This window comes from Oxyura jamaicensis, chromosome 5 (genome assembly GCF_011077185.1).
Source record: "Oxyura jamaicensis isolate SHBP4307 breed ruddy duck chromosome 5, BPBGC_Ojam_1.0, whole genome shotgun sequence".
In the NCBI taxonomy this organism is placed as follows: domain Eukaryota; kingdom Metazoa; phylum Chordata; class Aves; order Anseriformes; family Anatidae; genus Oxyura; species Oxyura jamaicensis.
The window spans coordinates 9,199,151-9,214,477 of record NC_048897.1 but is presented as its reverse complement, the minus strand read 5'-3'; the positions used below and the strand labels follow the sequence as shown (position 1 = coordinate 9,214,477).

At 42.4% G+C, this 15,327-nt stretch overlaps 1 protein-coding gene across 10 annotated transcripts in view; it reads left to right on the top strand.

Annotated features, from left to right (window-relative positions):
• The window catches only part of TSPAN4 (tetraspanin 4), a 410,086-nt gene that overhangs the window by 334,780 nt on the left and 59,979 nt on the right, over nt 1-15,327 (top strand). For 9 of the 10 annotated variants that reach the window (XM_035327287.1, XM_035327285.1, XM_035327286.1 and 6 more), the window contains one exon: nt 5,376-5,567. In XM_035327287.1, coding sequence (XP_035183178.1) covers nt 5,376-5,567 — 192 coding nt within the window. Of the gene's footprint in view, nt 1-4,174; nt 4,182-5,375; nt 5,568-15,327 lie in introns of those variants that run through there. The other variant, XM_035327290.1, reaches the window with a different exon arrangement.

The window sequence follows — 15,327 nt, the reverse complement described above, 5'->3', positions numbered from 1 at the left end:
AGTAGTGCAAGGAGGGCCTAGTTAGGTCACTGCACCCACTGGAATTAAAATACAGCCTCTGTAGGTCCAGTGGGTCTCAGGGGGAGGAAGACATTTTGACCTTGTTGCTAATTACGTGACAGCTTTTTTCATTTTGGTTTGAATAAGCTATGCTCTCATTAACACAAAAGTAAGAGCATGACATATAGGTGAGGAGAAACAAGGAATTAACTCTTTCACTCGTATCTATAGCTATAAACCTGTCTCCGAAAACAGGCTGATGCCAAGCAAGGAAAAAAACTCAAATTCAAATCGCAGGTGAACATTGAAACTAGGGAGGGAGGAGAGCTACGTGAGGAGAACCATACAGATACCCATCATGTTGACAAAGCTGCATCTTGCCAAGTACCCTACTTAGGGTCATGGCTGTTTAGGGATGCTGCAAGAGAATGTGAGAAAAAAGGACAGGTAATAAAGGACACTTTTCTCAGCTGCTTCAGTTTATAGTTTAAGGCCTTCATCTGCAGGGGTTGCATCCAAACTATCATTTTGAATAAAAGCACTTTGCCCTCCTTTGATTTGTGTAATTCCTCCTTGAACCTGTTTAGATTTTGATATCCACAAAACTCTGTGGCAGTGAGTTCCAAAATACAATTAAATGTTTCCTGAAAAAGTCCGTGCTTTAACTGGTTTTAAATGTGCAGACCAAATGAGCGCTAGCTTTTTTAATCTCAAGAAAAATAAATTATCGTTCTCTATTCCCCTTTCTCATCCCATATTGGATTTTAGGGACTGCTGCTATTCCAGTCTCTTCCCTCCCAGGAATGTCATCCCCACTAACTAATTTCTTTCTAATTCTTTTCAAATTATTGCTAAAAGGGTAGCTCGGATCATGGCTGTTTTGAATGATATTTGCGCATTTTCTTCATCTCTGTGCTGCAGAGCTCTAGTGCCTAATTATACTAAGGGCAGAAATGTGCTTTGGTTCCCCATTCCCTACTCCACTTAACTTTCCAAAATCAGATGCACAGAGGGATTAACTTTTATAATATCCTCACCTCTAGTTAAGTTTCAGACCTCCGACTAGCAAGAGAAACGCGGCGTGTGCTGATGTCTAAGAGGTTCTTCAGTCTACAGGCCACGAAGTGCTGGGCTGAAGGTGTTGGCCAAAAGTGGCCGCCAGCCACCACCTAGCTCTTGGTCCTCCTGACCAAGAGGGGCAGCAGCCACGAGGAGAGGTTGCTTGCATGTGAGTGTAAGGAAAGCCAAAATGCCCACAGCAGCACGTGAGCTTCTGCTTGGGGCATGTAAGATTCATTGCATCCTGTCAACATATATACGTGTTCTATTTCCACCTGACATGTATCCAGCTACAAGGAGCAGTAAGTTAAGTATGCCTTACATTACAAGAGCATCTGCTGGATGATGTTCCCATCACTGCTGTTAATACGTTGATGTTGATTTTTTCATTGCGTACTCTTATTTCGTAGTTAAAGGAGGGGGAGGCACATTCTCCCAAGAGGAACTGCATAGCAAGTGGGATTGAGAAGGCCCTTTTTGTTTAAATTTGTGGAGGCTGGGAGAGAAACCTCTGAGTGAATTAATTACTATGACTACAAAACTACCGGCTGTACCTTACACTTGCATTCTGTTATCAGTGGATTTTTTTAATACAAAAGGAATTATTAAAAAGAGCAAGTATGATGGGTAGATCCCAATCAGATACAATATGAGAAGCCTTGATTAGATGCATTTTCTATGTAATAAAGCCAATAAAAAAAAAAAAACACTTAAAGACACCAACACCATTATCATGAACAATGAGGCAATTTCTCCTGCAGTATTTTAAGTGTGTAGCTGTAGCTTCTGAATTATTTTGTCCAACAACATGCATATATCTGAGGCTGTTTGGGATTACTTTGTTTACAATATTGTAAGATCAATTCTAAGTGCATGCTCTGAAGTCTGAATAATTTATTTTCTAGCCCATTAGAACAATTTGGAGGATCTAATTCTGCAGGCAGCTTTTCTGCCAAGAGAGTGAGTGTACACATGTCTCTGTGTCTCTGGGGGGAGAGATGAACTGAATCTGTGCTTTTAGAATAAGCCACCAGCTTTGCTGCTTGACCCTGCCTGGAAGCAATTTATGCTGAGCAGAATAAACCCCTGCTTCCACAGCCAACTGCAAAGTCCAGGGCTTGCAAGGAACCCACTGGTCATGTCTTTGTACTCGGTGTGTTGCAACCAAGGCACAGATGTGTTGAGCAGCCTGTTCCAGATTTACACCAGGAACTGTCCTGGAACAGACACTTCACTCAAATCTTTTAAGACTTAGGGCTATGAAACCATCCCTTCTGGTGCCATGGTGTTTTGGCACAATAACAAAAGATTTTACAAAAAAATGCAACATTTACTGGAAAAAAATGTTAAAGGGATCTGCATTCTGGTGTAAATTTTGCCATGAGTTGCCTTGCTCACCAGAGTGGAATATCACGAACAATTAGGCAAATAATGTGTTAAACATTTCACAAGGGATTAAAAAAATGCTGTTTTCAACAGCCTGCCATCTTTGAGGTGTGTTTCTTTTTTTTTTTTTTTTTTGTAGTCAACCTTGCACTTGCCGCATGGAGTCAATACAGACTTGTATTTGGTTGCCAGTAGATCAGCTTTGAGCTGTAGTCTTCTTGCTAATCTTTTTGTTTTAATATTTAGTGACTCTTCTAACTGTGACAGCTTGACTGCTTGCAAAGAAGCCCCTGCATTTCCAAGAGTAGCCCCGTTAATGGTTTTGTGTTTGTTTAATTTCACGTCTCAGCAAACCCTGAAAGCTGTCAGGACTTACCATCTCGTCACTCTTCTTCTGCCTGCTTGGCACAAACAGGGTGGGGATGGGGTAGGGGAAGAAAAAGCAGAGGAAAAGGAACATGGTAAAAAAGTAAAATTGTCTGTAACTTAACAGCTCCTTAGATATCAAGGCAAAGAAATAAAAGCACAGAATCAAGAAGAGTTTGTCTCAGATACCTGGAATAAATAAAAGTGGTCCTGCTGATCCCTGGGATTGGAACTGGGAATTATGTCACTGTTCAGTTTGGAATGAGGGGAAAGGCAGCCACGTGTTGTTTGAGACCAGAAAATACTCTGCTTCTGTTAGGAAGGTTCCTATGGATGTCTTGGTGGGTCTTGGGTTCCCTGCAGCATTCCTTAACCAGGTGCTTGAATGTTGTTATGTTCAGTGGCTGGAAATCTGTCCTTGGTGGAAAGGGAGCTTTAAAGAGCAGTGTTGACAAACATTAAGGGCAGCCTTTGTTTCCCAGGACATTGTATGGCATCTTAATGGCTTTATTCAAGGAATACAAGGGGACCTTCAAGCACTGGAAAAGGGATGGGGCTGAAGTGCTGCCATTGCCTAAGAATCCCATTGTGAAATCCAGTTTGAGCCAGATGGTTTAATGCTCAACGGGTCCCTGCACTTTTCAAGTTTTGGTTAATTAACCGAAGGAAAATTGGTGTTTGAAATGTTTAGTCCCGATCTAAACGAGTATAACCAGACTTGCACTGTTTTACACGAGCCATCTCTTGGTCTTTGGGTTTCACTTGGGTATCTGCCACCTCTCCTTAGATCCTCTTCTATTGTCCAGGTAACCTTCAGACTTTTAGTCACTTTTTAGGGATTTCATACCAAATTTCTTCCCACTTTCTCCTTGTTAATATCCCCTTGGGTACCCTAAACAATTCCCTGTGGGTTACCTTCTTTGAATATTTCCCCCCCTCCTCTCCTCTGGCTATTCTTTAATCATTTTAAACCATTGTAAAGATCACAGTCCATAAGCGGGTGCAGAGGGAAGGTACTTCAGTGTACGTGGTCATGGCACAGACTGTCCCTCCCGGGTGCTTATGGAGGGCACTTTGCAGAAGGGTGAATATGGTGATGCGGGATGCCTGTATATGAGAAGGCTGCTTAATGGGATGTGTCTGTGTGTCTTGGAGCGTGCCTTCTCCCGGTGGAGGTACTTTACGATGAGGTACAGTTTGACGCTGTAGTTCTGAACAAAATAAACTGGTTTACAACTGGGACGAGCAGTTCTGCCTTGAGACACAGCCACCTTCCTGGTCTCCTATGGAGGGGGAATTCAGTATCGTGCAGAGGCAACCTTAGCAATTAGTACTAAGAAATTGCTTTGGCTTTTGTGCTTCTCTTCTGTGTTTCATTTCTGAGGCTTAGCTCTGCCCCAGTATTAGCTCTGTCTCTTTCCTCTTCTGATTCGGGATCTGCCTTACGTTCATCCACTTTATGCAGACATTTAATTGATATGCTCCTATGTCTGGCTTACTACTCTATGAACACAATTTCTTTCCTAGCCTTTAATTGATTTGGATAATAAAGTGCAATTATAAAACTCAATAAAAATCAGTTATTTTAAGGGGAGAGAAGGAAAGAAAGAAACCTAAGTGATGCTCTGCTGTGTGACTGTATAATAATGCAAAATCCCCTTTGGTTTAATTCTATTTAATTGCTCAGCTTTACTCAGATTGTTACAATTCTGCAAGCTTTCTCTCAATTATAAGCAGCAGGCTTATAAATGTTTGCATTTTTAAAAGTTCCTTGTGTATATAATAATTGTAAATTTTATGTTTTTGTGGTGGTGGCTCTGCCTGTGCTGCTAATGCTCCCTTCTCCTTGCTCATATGCCTGAGGAGCCAGTACGTTAATATTATTCCCCTTTCAAGTTTTTCCTAAATCAGCCAAGTCCTCTTCTGAGGATTGAATTACCAAACCAGTGGCCACATTAGCAGTAAGCATCTATTAATTTCTATAATGCTAGAGGAGAATTCTTCCTCCTTCTCTGGCTCCTTTACGTTCTGAATGCCCAAGGGAGCCTTGACCTTGGCGAGGAATTGGGAAGAGGTGCGAGGTGTCCTACCAGGGGATGCTGTAGCAAGATTGACTTTTAGCAAGTGCCAGGAACAGGAGACTCTGTGTTGGGATGGGAAGAGCAGGGGATCCAAACTGCTTCAGCCATTCTGGGCAGCTCTCTGAGGTACCTAACTGGGGTCTGGATTGTTTCAGCCCCTTTGAGATCCAAGCCACTGGGAATTTCTCTTTTAGTGAGTGCTTTTTCACTAGAGATCTGGTATTTGAAACTGTGTTTTAGAGTTAGGAAATCTGAGCCATTTGTTGAGTATATTAGCTTACTGCTGAGTTTCCCCTCAGTAAAATGTTTTTCTTTCTCCTTTGTTCTCTGTACTTTAGACTGAAAATGCTGTAGCTAACGACTATTTTTTCTTAGACATGGCTAAGAAGCAGTCATCATACCACTGCCAAATCAATATGGATTAACATCTGGGGTTACTTTGATGCAATAACTAAGCTTATTTGTTTCTCTTTACTTTTCCAGTTGGGAGGCTGTGGAATCCTTGGAGTGGGCATCTGGCTGGCTGTTACCCAAGGGAACTTTGCCACCCTCTCCTCATCTTTCCCGTCCCTGTCAGCTGCCAACCTACTGATCGTCACAGGGACTTTTGTCATGATCATTGGCTTCGTGGGCTGCATAGGTGCCATCAAAGAAAACAAGTGCCTCCTGCTGAGTGTAAGTATTAAGCCACTATATGCTTTTGCAGTGATTGTTGTCTTAAGACCCCAGTGTTATTCCAAGGCATGTTACAGCACTCTGTATTTCAACAGAAGTTGCCCACGGGACATGGAAGAGGTGTGAATTGTGTTGGATTCAGTCTTCGGTAGCTCTCAGGAGTTGCTAGGTCATTTCTGACTGTGCTTTTAACCTGTGCATGGAGCATAAGACCTGCCAGAAGGGAAGGGCTGGTGGTTTTGTGGGTTTTCTTGAACTTTTCAGAGAAGAGGGAGAGATTTGTGAAGACGTTTTTTGCAGTGTACCCTTGAAGTATTGCTTACTTAGCCTTGGTAGCTATCTACTCCTAACGTCTACTGTACTGGGACCGATGATGTATAGTCCTGGGCAGAAAGTTCAATGTAGGCAGGAAACGTTGTGAAGAGAGAGGTTGATTTTGGCTTAAATTGGAAATGAAGTCCTTTAAACTTGCAATGTTTGCTTTGCCAATCATTAACTCTCAAAAGATTAGATGTCAGGAAGCGAAGTTGCCAGCATGAGAAGATTGCTGTGAAATCAAAGATTAATAAGGTGCCAGCTGTCCATAACTAAACAGAGGCTTGAGCCATATAGCTAGTGCATTTTATCAAAATGTAGTTTGATGCCACTCAGTGCCGGACTAACTTTACAGTAGTGAGGGCTTGTTGTACTTGGAGTTAGTGTATATTTTTGGTCATGTTCAGGTAAAAAATGAGAAGTGAGTGAGGTGGCGTTGCTGCTCCAGTCCAGTATTTCACAATGAAGCTCACCAAATCTCAGAGTGAAGTTGGAGTTTGGCTTGGTAAGCTGGTGATTGCTTTGTAAAAAAGCTGTTCATCACTCTTTCATGTACTCATCTTGCTCCCCTGGGAGCTAAAGAACGACTCAAGGCATACAGTCAATACCACTGAGGTTTTTGAGTTCTTGTGAGTTCCTCTCTCTAGCCTATCTCCAGTCTGTTTGGAAGAAATATGGATAGTGGTAGTAGGATCTTCTGTTCCTGCGCCAAAGCTTTATTATGTAGGTTTGTCCTTTGTTGTCTTTCTCCTGAATTGGTGGTTCTACTTGACTTGTGTTTGAAATAGTGCTAATAAGTTCAGGGCTGATGCATTTGGTTTTGGCCAATTTTCTAGGTAATGTAGTTAACAAAATAAATGCTTGAATGAAAGAACTTGCCAAATATCAACCAAATGCTGTTCTGGGTGTGGTTGCCACAACCTCTAATTCTTTTCTCTTTTTCATGGGTATTCTCAACACTGTTTTCTGCCAAAAAATAAAAATAAAAAAAATAGAATCTCTTCCTAAAAGTATCTATGCTTGTTTTTTGTTAAGCATCTCTGAGAATGCCCTCTCTACAGCTTCTTCAGGGGACTGTTTCATGGTAGCTGGGATATGATAAAATTCACTGTCCAAGTTACAAAGGGAAAGCCAAACTTTGGCAACCCTGTGTGTACTTGACTTGTGTTTAACTGCCACTGTGGGATCACGTCCTTACACTCCTTTCTGTATAACCCAGGCCACAACTTAACATCTAATTTTGTTTCTGCTAGTAAATAAGTTTGCTTTTTGAACTGAATTCCTATTGCTGTCTCCAGAAATTACTACAGGTGTGAAGCAGCTCATCAGTAAATTGGCTCACCCATGTATGATGTCAATGCCAAGTCTTCTTACGCAGTGTTTGGCTTAGCTAACTTCTCTTAACTTAGAGACTGTTCTTCCTAAATTTTTCTTCCATTTGTAAACAAGAGCTTTGATAGTATCTGGACAGACAAACTGAAGTCTGGCCACATACATATGCTTAAGATGGGCTGATGGAGGCTGCTTGATGGTATGGGTAGTATATCCTGTTGTGCCAGATAATGTATTTGATTCTCTTAATTTCCCCTCACCCCTTAGTATTTGGCTAGCCCCAGGAATAGATCAGTAAAGAGGCAAGTGCTAAACAGACTTGTGGAACTGGGTGGGACAGCAGTGATACAAAGTCTTCAGGCAGTTGAAACAAGTTTGTGATGGGCTTAAAACCAGTGAAAAGCTATTAACTAAGTGCCAAAATAAAAGCAGGAAGTAAAAGGTAGGAAGTTGTGTCCCTTGCACGTTTTACTAGTCTTTATGCAATAGTCTGATGAGGTGAGATTTCAAATGGACAAAACCAAAATGGGATGAAATAAAACAAGCTGGAGGAGTTCACCAGGATGCTCTCATTCTGTGGTGGCAAATATTCAAGTTATCACCTACATACACAAGATCAAACATTGCTGCAGTGAGCAGAACATCTCTGTGTATCTCTGAGTGAGCAGCAGATTTCATTCCCCTCCCTCTGTCTTCTGCTCAATAGTGTGAGAGAAAGTCAGGGGTGTTCAATATGACTACAGACATCAATAAAGATTATTTGAATGTCATCTGATCCTTCAGATGCCCAGTACATACTGTGTTCCTGTCACCTCCTGCTCTGAAATCCTGCCCTCAAGATCTCCTTAAAGACAGTTATGACTTTACAAGTGTATGGGCTATGTGGACCCACCTGGTTTAACCGATTTGGGCCTCCACGTGCCGTTACCTCCTGTAGTGCACCCTGTGCTAATGAAAGAATGGCAGTAGTCATAGACCTGCAAGGACTGAAAGGCAATTTTCCTGTGCAATGGGAGCATCTCTTGCTCAGCTTCCTAAAAACGGAAAAAGATGTTGTGGTTACAGGTTAGGAGAAGGATGTAGTTGGGAAGATGTTTGAATGCTGCTGGTGTTGGGATAGGTGGTTTGGAGGAAGAAGTTGGAATTTTTGCAAGAGGTACAGAGCAGTGTGGGGCTCCGAAAACGGACTGGGGTGAAGCAGGGGAAGAACACAATCCACCTGCATTGGAAGAGCAGAAGATTGGACATAGCAGGATTGGTGTGTGTTTATTGTTACCTTATGAATAGTGCTCTGGGTTCATAATGTGTTAAGGGATCAGATTTCCTTATGGAGTCTGCTTGAGTGAACAGGAAATGAGCAGTATCGAAGAGACATTTCAGTCTATCTGTATTTCATACACTAGTTTGCAGAGCAGATGAGACTCTAATCCTCTACCTTTGTGTTCTCTGGCATTCCCATTAGCTTGTCACTGCAAACCTGTAAACTTCTTAGTATTGGGCTGCTGTGATGTTAGGTATAAATGATGATAATTGCTTTCCTCCCAGATTTGCCAACAGTTTTGAAAGGAAGGAGGACAAATGAAGTGTTCTGAGTAGCAGGGGACAGATGGAGAAAGTAGGTCGAAAACAAGTAAAGTTTAATATGTAAATGAGATTTTTGAATAGCTGGGTGTAATAGTTAGGAATGAACCACATTAACCCTGTGAATTAAGTGTTTAGATAGTAAAGCTGTGAAGCTTTAGGCTGGCTTGAAAGGACTTATCTGGTGTCCACCAAGTAGGGAGCTGGCAGATATTCTTTGTTCAGTGACATTGTATAGCCAGAACAATGCCTCGTTAATCATTTAAGCAACAGGCCCATTCCTATCTCTCTGCATTCAGAGGAATCAAATAATACGAAAATCTAAAATGGAGCATGAAGGAAGAATGAAAAGGAAACCTCAGCCATCCTGTGCATTCTGCAGGAATATGCAGATGAGGTGAATTGCGCAGCTGTCCTAAGATCTCACTGAAGAAAGAATAGGTATTTACAATGATTCTTATTTGCTCCAGATCCAGTGTGAAGGAAGATAAACTTTTCCATCATTGAATTTCCCTAGGGAAATCAGAGCAACTAGCATTTCTTGAAGTAAGTGAACAACCTGGTGTGTATAATCTTGCATCTGAATGCAGATGCAAGTTGATGAGGGAAGGAGGCGAACAATGCTTTCTTGCTTCAGTAAGATTCCTTTGACATTTCTGCTATTCTGGTTGCTCAAGATCATACAACAGAAGTCTGTGCTTCAGATTCTGCTGTAATTAGAAAATGGCAGCTTTGTTCTGGTGGGTTGGGTCACTGTCCTGAACAGATGGCAGGTAATAACCTACAAGTCTGACTTGAGAAAGTTAGGTTATTGACTTTGCTGATCTTTTTCATAAGTAATGAACATACCCTACAGGGTCATCTATCTGTACTGCAAATCTCTAGATGTCACCTTGAAACAAAATCAGGGATCTGTTTTTATTTCCTTACCTTTTACAAATGTCTCGTAGTTCCAATATCCAGCAGAGCCCTCAGCCTTTACCCTCCGCTTTGGGGATTTCAGTGAGGACTTGCAGCCTGTGTGCTTGGAACCCTGTTGCAATGCTCATGCTTTGCAGCTGAGGGCAGGGACTTGCGGAGGGAGACAGCACCAGCTGGCTGCACTACTCATGCATGCTCAGCTATGATGACTTGATCCTAGTACTGACATCCCCTTTAGGCATGTATGTACTGTGTGGACATGTTCCCATGCCGTTGCTCTGTGATAGACAAACTCATGCCTCATTAAGCCCTTTTTCTCTTCGTGCTCGAACGTTGACCTGGCTGATCCTTAAGTGTCTGTGTTAAGGTTGTCCGTTAGGTTAATTGCTTAAGATCTGTATTTGAGGACCTAAATTGCCTGAGTTCTGTCTTTTGTACATGTTTAGTTCTGTCTCTCATACATGATCTGTATTGGTATGCATGCGCTGTGAGAAGTCATTATTCCATGGGTAGCCCAGGTTTAAAAAACCTAACTCTCACTGTTAGATCATGATGGATTACATCATTTATTACCTGCTTTACAGTATCCCCTGCAGGCAGCCCATGAGATCAGGACACTTGTGCAGGCATTCTGTATAAACTCCTGGTAAGAAGCGGTCCCTGCCCAGTAGAGCTTACCAGCTGAAGAGATAAGACAAATGGAAAGTATTATTACCCTCATTAGACAGATGGGGAGCTGCAGCATAGTGAAACTAAGTGTCTTGCATAGGTTGCACTGGGAGACTGTGGGAGAGCCATAAGCAAACCCGGATTGTCCAAAGCCAAGGAAATCGTGTCTGTTTAATTGTGAGAGCACACATGTATGGATACCACATTTGAAGACACTCGAGTCTTAAACAATAACCCTTGTTCTGGAAGGAGGTATGATTCGTAGGCAGCTCTTTATTTTGTCCTCTCATTTTGTGCCATGTTGTGTTTCCCCCAGGATTTGGCACAAAGCACATGTTCTTTTGCTCCTGGTTGGCACATGCAAAGTGGCCAATAAGCCTGTCAAAAGAGGCAGAGCATGAGTCTGCCCCTAAAGGCCTTAAGCTGATTGATGTAGGTGATTCTTCACCACACATTGTTTGGAGTGTGTTACAAAGGGAAATGGGTTTGAGGCAGAGAAAATGCGGACTCCTCTCTCTCTGCCGTCTTGTGAAGCACCAAGGCTGGGCACATCCCATCAAATCCCGGTTTAGCAAGAAAATGGCTTCGATATGCCTTGTGAATAAACTTAGATATGCCATTTATGAATAAACTTGATGCCACCGCCCCAGAAAAGCTGAAGGAATGATTATTTTCTTTTCCCTTTTCACTGATCATTAACAGACAGATCTACGTGTTCAGCTTCACTGAAATGAGAACCTCATGTTAATAAGTGAGGAGTTCATCGCAGTTGCTGGTGTGAATAAGATCAGAATTAAACCTTGGTATTAGGTGGGGACTGGCTGTGGAACGAGCTGATAGCATGTATCTGAATGAATATCCAGACATCAAAAGGCTTTTATTTATGGAATAGTCCAAGGGGAAAATGAGTGCCCGTGATGTTTTCTACTGTGCTGCTGAGAGTTTTCTGAACTTCAGCCAGCTCATCTGTAAGTGAAATAGCAATAAAGAAAATGAGGAAAAAGTTAATGAGTGGGAAGAAAAGGAGAATAAAAACCCTACTGTTTTCAATAGTGTCACTGGATCTAATCAGAGAGCTGACAGCTGAAACTCTAGTGGTGACAGGGAATTTATTTCAAAGCAACTAAATGGGAAAGAAATAGCCCGTGAATGACTTCATCTCAGTAATTTTATGCTATAGACCAAACAGTAGCTTCTCACTCCAGCTCAGCACATCAGCTTGTTAGCTTAGGGATCTGAGTAGGAAAATCAGGGGAATTGTGGCTACAGCCATAGCAGCAAGTGTCACAAAAATGGGGAAAATACAAGGACACACAGGTCTGTGAGCACACAGCCAGCCAGCCTGAGAGCCTCGTATGTCATATGTAGTAGTGCTGTGTTGTGTGTGACAGTGCTAACTTGCTGCCTCTGTAAGTACTGAGAACCAAGCCTCCTTCGTTTGGTTGCTTTTTCTTTATTAAGTTTTTAATGACTTTTGCTTTGCTGATACTGAAACTGGAGAGTAGATGAGAGCAGGCTGTGTCTTCCTCCTCCTCTCTTCCTTTGGTTCTGGTCGTAGCTAATCAGAAACCCAGGAACAGAGGAGAAGAAAGGATAAAGCTGGTTTCCTTTCCTTCTGTTTTTAGACTTCAGCCTAGGCTTACCTCATAAGGTTGTACTTGTCTGGCAGAGGCTGATGTAATATCACTAGTGCCCCATAAGTTTCAAATACCCCTATTTATCTTTTGTGTTGCCAAGATGCTGCTTCATGGCAGACAAAGAGTGTCACGGAGTCCTGTGCAGGAGTCAGTGGAGCTAGACCAGTTTACATCAGGTGAAGGCTCGATCTGTTTGGGTGAATAACTGAGTGTTTCAGAGTTCCTAACTCCTGGCTGATTAACCTGTTAATGAGTAGTTTTTAGCTGTGTATGAACATCAGCTTCTCTAACAGTCTCCGCAGGCTCGGGATCCCTTGCTTAGGAATACCCTTAGGAAGCTTCCCTTGCTTAGGAAGCTCCCCTTACCCTGTCTCTGGTCCCAGCATTGAACCAACTCTGATGTTTATTGAAAAGAAGCCTGTATCAGAGCTGTTTCAGAGCAGGACTCAGAAGCCAGGCCTCATCTTGCCCTTCTGCTGTCTGAAGGATTTGAGGCAGCTGACAGCTACCTTGATACACACCGGATTGTCAGGACAGTTATGCAACGCAACAGACCTCACAGAGAGCAGAGCACGAGACCATGTCGTGGTCAGCTCCCTGGAAATTACTTTCAGGGAAATCTCTTTTCTGCCAGAGCTTGCTTTCTCTGTACTGGCAAAACCATGTGCTAATTGGCTGATTAATGAGACTGACTTCTGACGTTCATGGGATTTTGCTCAGACCTATGGTCACCTGCAAGATCTAGTAGGCAAGAGAACACTCCCCCTTCAGCATCAAAGGGCAGGTAACCTGCATGCACCTCGCCAGCTCAGACATTTGTGGCAATTTTGAGCATGGCATTTGACTTTTTTTTTCTTTTCCTAACAATATAGTCATCTCTTCAGATAGAAAGCCATAGGTATAACAAAGCAGCAGGTGGGCTTACTCTTCCAATCATTTGTTTTAGCCACCTTAACACTGCTTCTTTAATTAGAGAGCAGTGCTGGCATTTCTCTTCAGAGATTTGAATTACCTGAACTTCAGACCAATCTAGCTCTGGAGGTGAAGAAATGGAGGCTAGTTTGTGCAAGTCAGTGATGACTACACAAGGTGTACGAAGAGCTTCTTTGATGCTATAGACATGTTGGTGCCCCAGGAGGAGCACATAATGAGCTAAAAGGTAGAATCAGGTAAAAACAAACAGATTTGCTGTTGTTTTTTTTAAGCTGCTGCAAGACCGACCCATACACATCTGATGCAGCAGTGTAGCACATGTAGGATATGTCTGTGTAGTACATTTGGGAACAGCAAGCTGGGCAGAAAACCAACGGTATAATTTAAATACAAATAAATTACTCTGACTTGTCCTTTTTTGTCTCCTTGGCCATTTGCTTCTTACCTTTCCCTTCACTTGCACATGCAGTGCTGTTGAGACTACTAGAAATAAGAGAAATCTATTCTTATAATTAGCAGGAGAGGTCCCGAGGTCCCCTTTCAAGGTTAGCTCAAGGTTTGCAAATGCAACTGCAGAGTTGCAGTTGTCATTTCCCCTTTAGGTCATCGTAAGTCAGCTGAGCAGCATGCTCAGGTCACTTGCCCTGCTCGTCTTGGGGGAACCTCTGTCAGTGTGCCCAGCAATACTGGGGTCAGCCAGACGTTCAGCGTGACCAGGGGTGCGAAGCCAGCCCTGCTGACTTGCTCACTCACCAAGCAGAGTGTGCGGGACCAGGCAGTGCCGCTCCCCAATTCTTCTCAGGACACTGAGCTGTCCAAATGCCATTTGTGCTGCAGATCCAGATGGTGAGATGAGTCCTGGGGATGGTAGATTTGGGGAGAAAGCCTTTCAGTTGTATTTGCCATTTCCATTAGCTGGGTCAGATGGACTCAAGCAACTGCTGTGCTATTAATGCAGCAGTGCGGGGTCTTGTAAGAGCCAGCCTATCTTTTAGTTTTTCTTACTTCACGAATAGGCTGAGTTTCTGCCTTGACTGAGATGAAGGCTGACACCAGATCACATCATAGCTTTGCATTATTTCTGCAGAAGAGACGAAGCAACTCTTCAAGAGAGTCAGAGACCAGTGAGACCTGTATTTGTGTTAAGGAGTAATCTGTGGTCCTGTTAGGTGGGCTTCTACCCACCTGCTCTCATGATGTGACCGTGAAACCTGGCTAATACTTGATGGTGGTTGATTTTTGAGTCTTTTTTTTGGAAAAGATGGAAAATGCCTAGAAATTCCACAAAATGCCAGTTACAATCCAGTGGTACGTGGCTTGGGAATGGACAGCCTCTCAGCTCTCACAAAGGCAGTAAGACTGGATGATTCCAACTGAAAGCAGTAATGAAACTAAAATGAAATGCTGTTAGTCTGCATTAAAACAGCATATGTTGTATATCTTCCCAGAAATAATTACTCCAGCTTCCCTTTGAGCCTTAATGGTCACTAGGAATATCTGCACATTCATAAAGAATATGGTCGAAACATAAGCAGAGCTGTACTATATATTCAGCAGGCATAAGGCATGCAAAACTTTGTCACAATCACAATGGATTAACTGTTAAGGCTTTTAGAGAATAATAGCTGATGAGCCAAATTTAGTTACATGTCATTTTCATAATGGAGTTTCTGTTCATAAGTTTGCTGTTACACATTACTGCCTTTTTACGGTTTATGAGCAAATTTAGCATTTTTTATGCTGCAGAAAAAAATGATCATAGGGCTAAAGAGTTTTACTTCCAAGGAGGTATTAAAAGCTAAATATGCACAGCATGGCTGAAATGAGACTCGGGACATACATAAATGTTCAAGGATTTTTTAATACCGTGGGCAGAAAAAAAGTACTCAGGGCACTACAAGGGGTGGTAAGTAGGAGCCATGGTACAGACCTAACAAAAGGAGAATTCAGACTGAGCATTGGCAAAACCTTTGGTGCTGAGATGTAGAATCTACTGTGGTGGAAATTGGTGGAAGCAAGTTGCCCTTTCTCTTCTGTTGTGAAGTTCATAGAGCAGATCAATACAGCGGGATTTTGCTGACTAATCCTGGTTGCTGTTACAGTCTTGTCACTGTCCTGTCATTTCTCATTCCTTGCCCTGACTTTTTTTGAACAAGTCTCGCAGGCCACAGAAGTCATCTCTAAGATGCCATAGCAATTCATGGTTTTTCCTCTGTTCTCCCCTCCTTTCTCAGTTTATTGGGGGGAAAAAAAAGAATCAAAGATAAATTTTTTAAAAAATCGAAGTGAGACATTTGTTAACACATCAGATCAAGATGCCCTTTGGTAATAATGTGAAATCAAACTTCTTGTGAGCTCTAGTGATACATCAA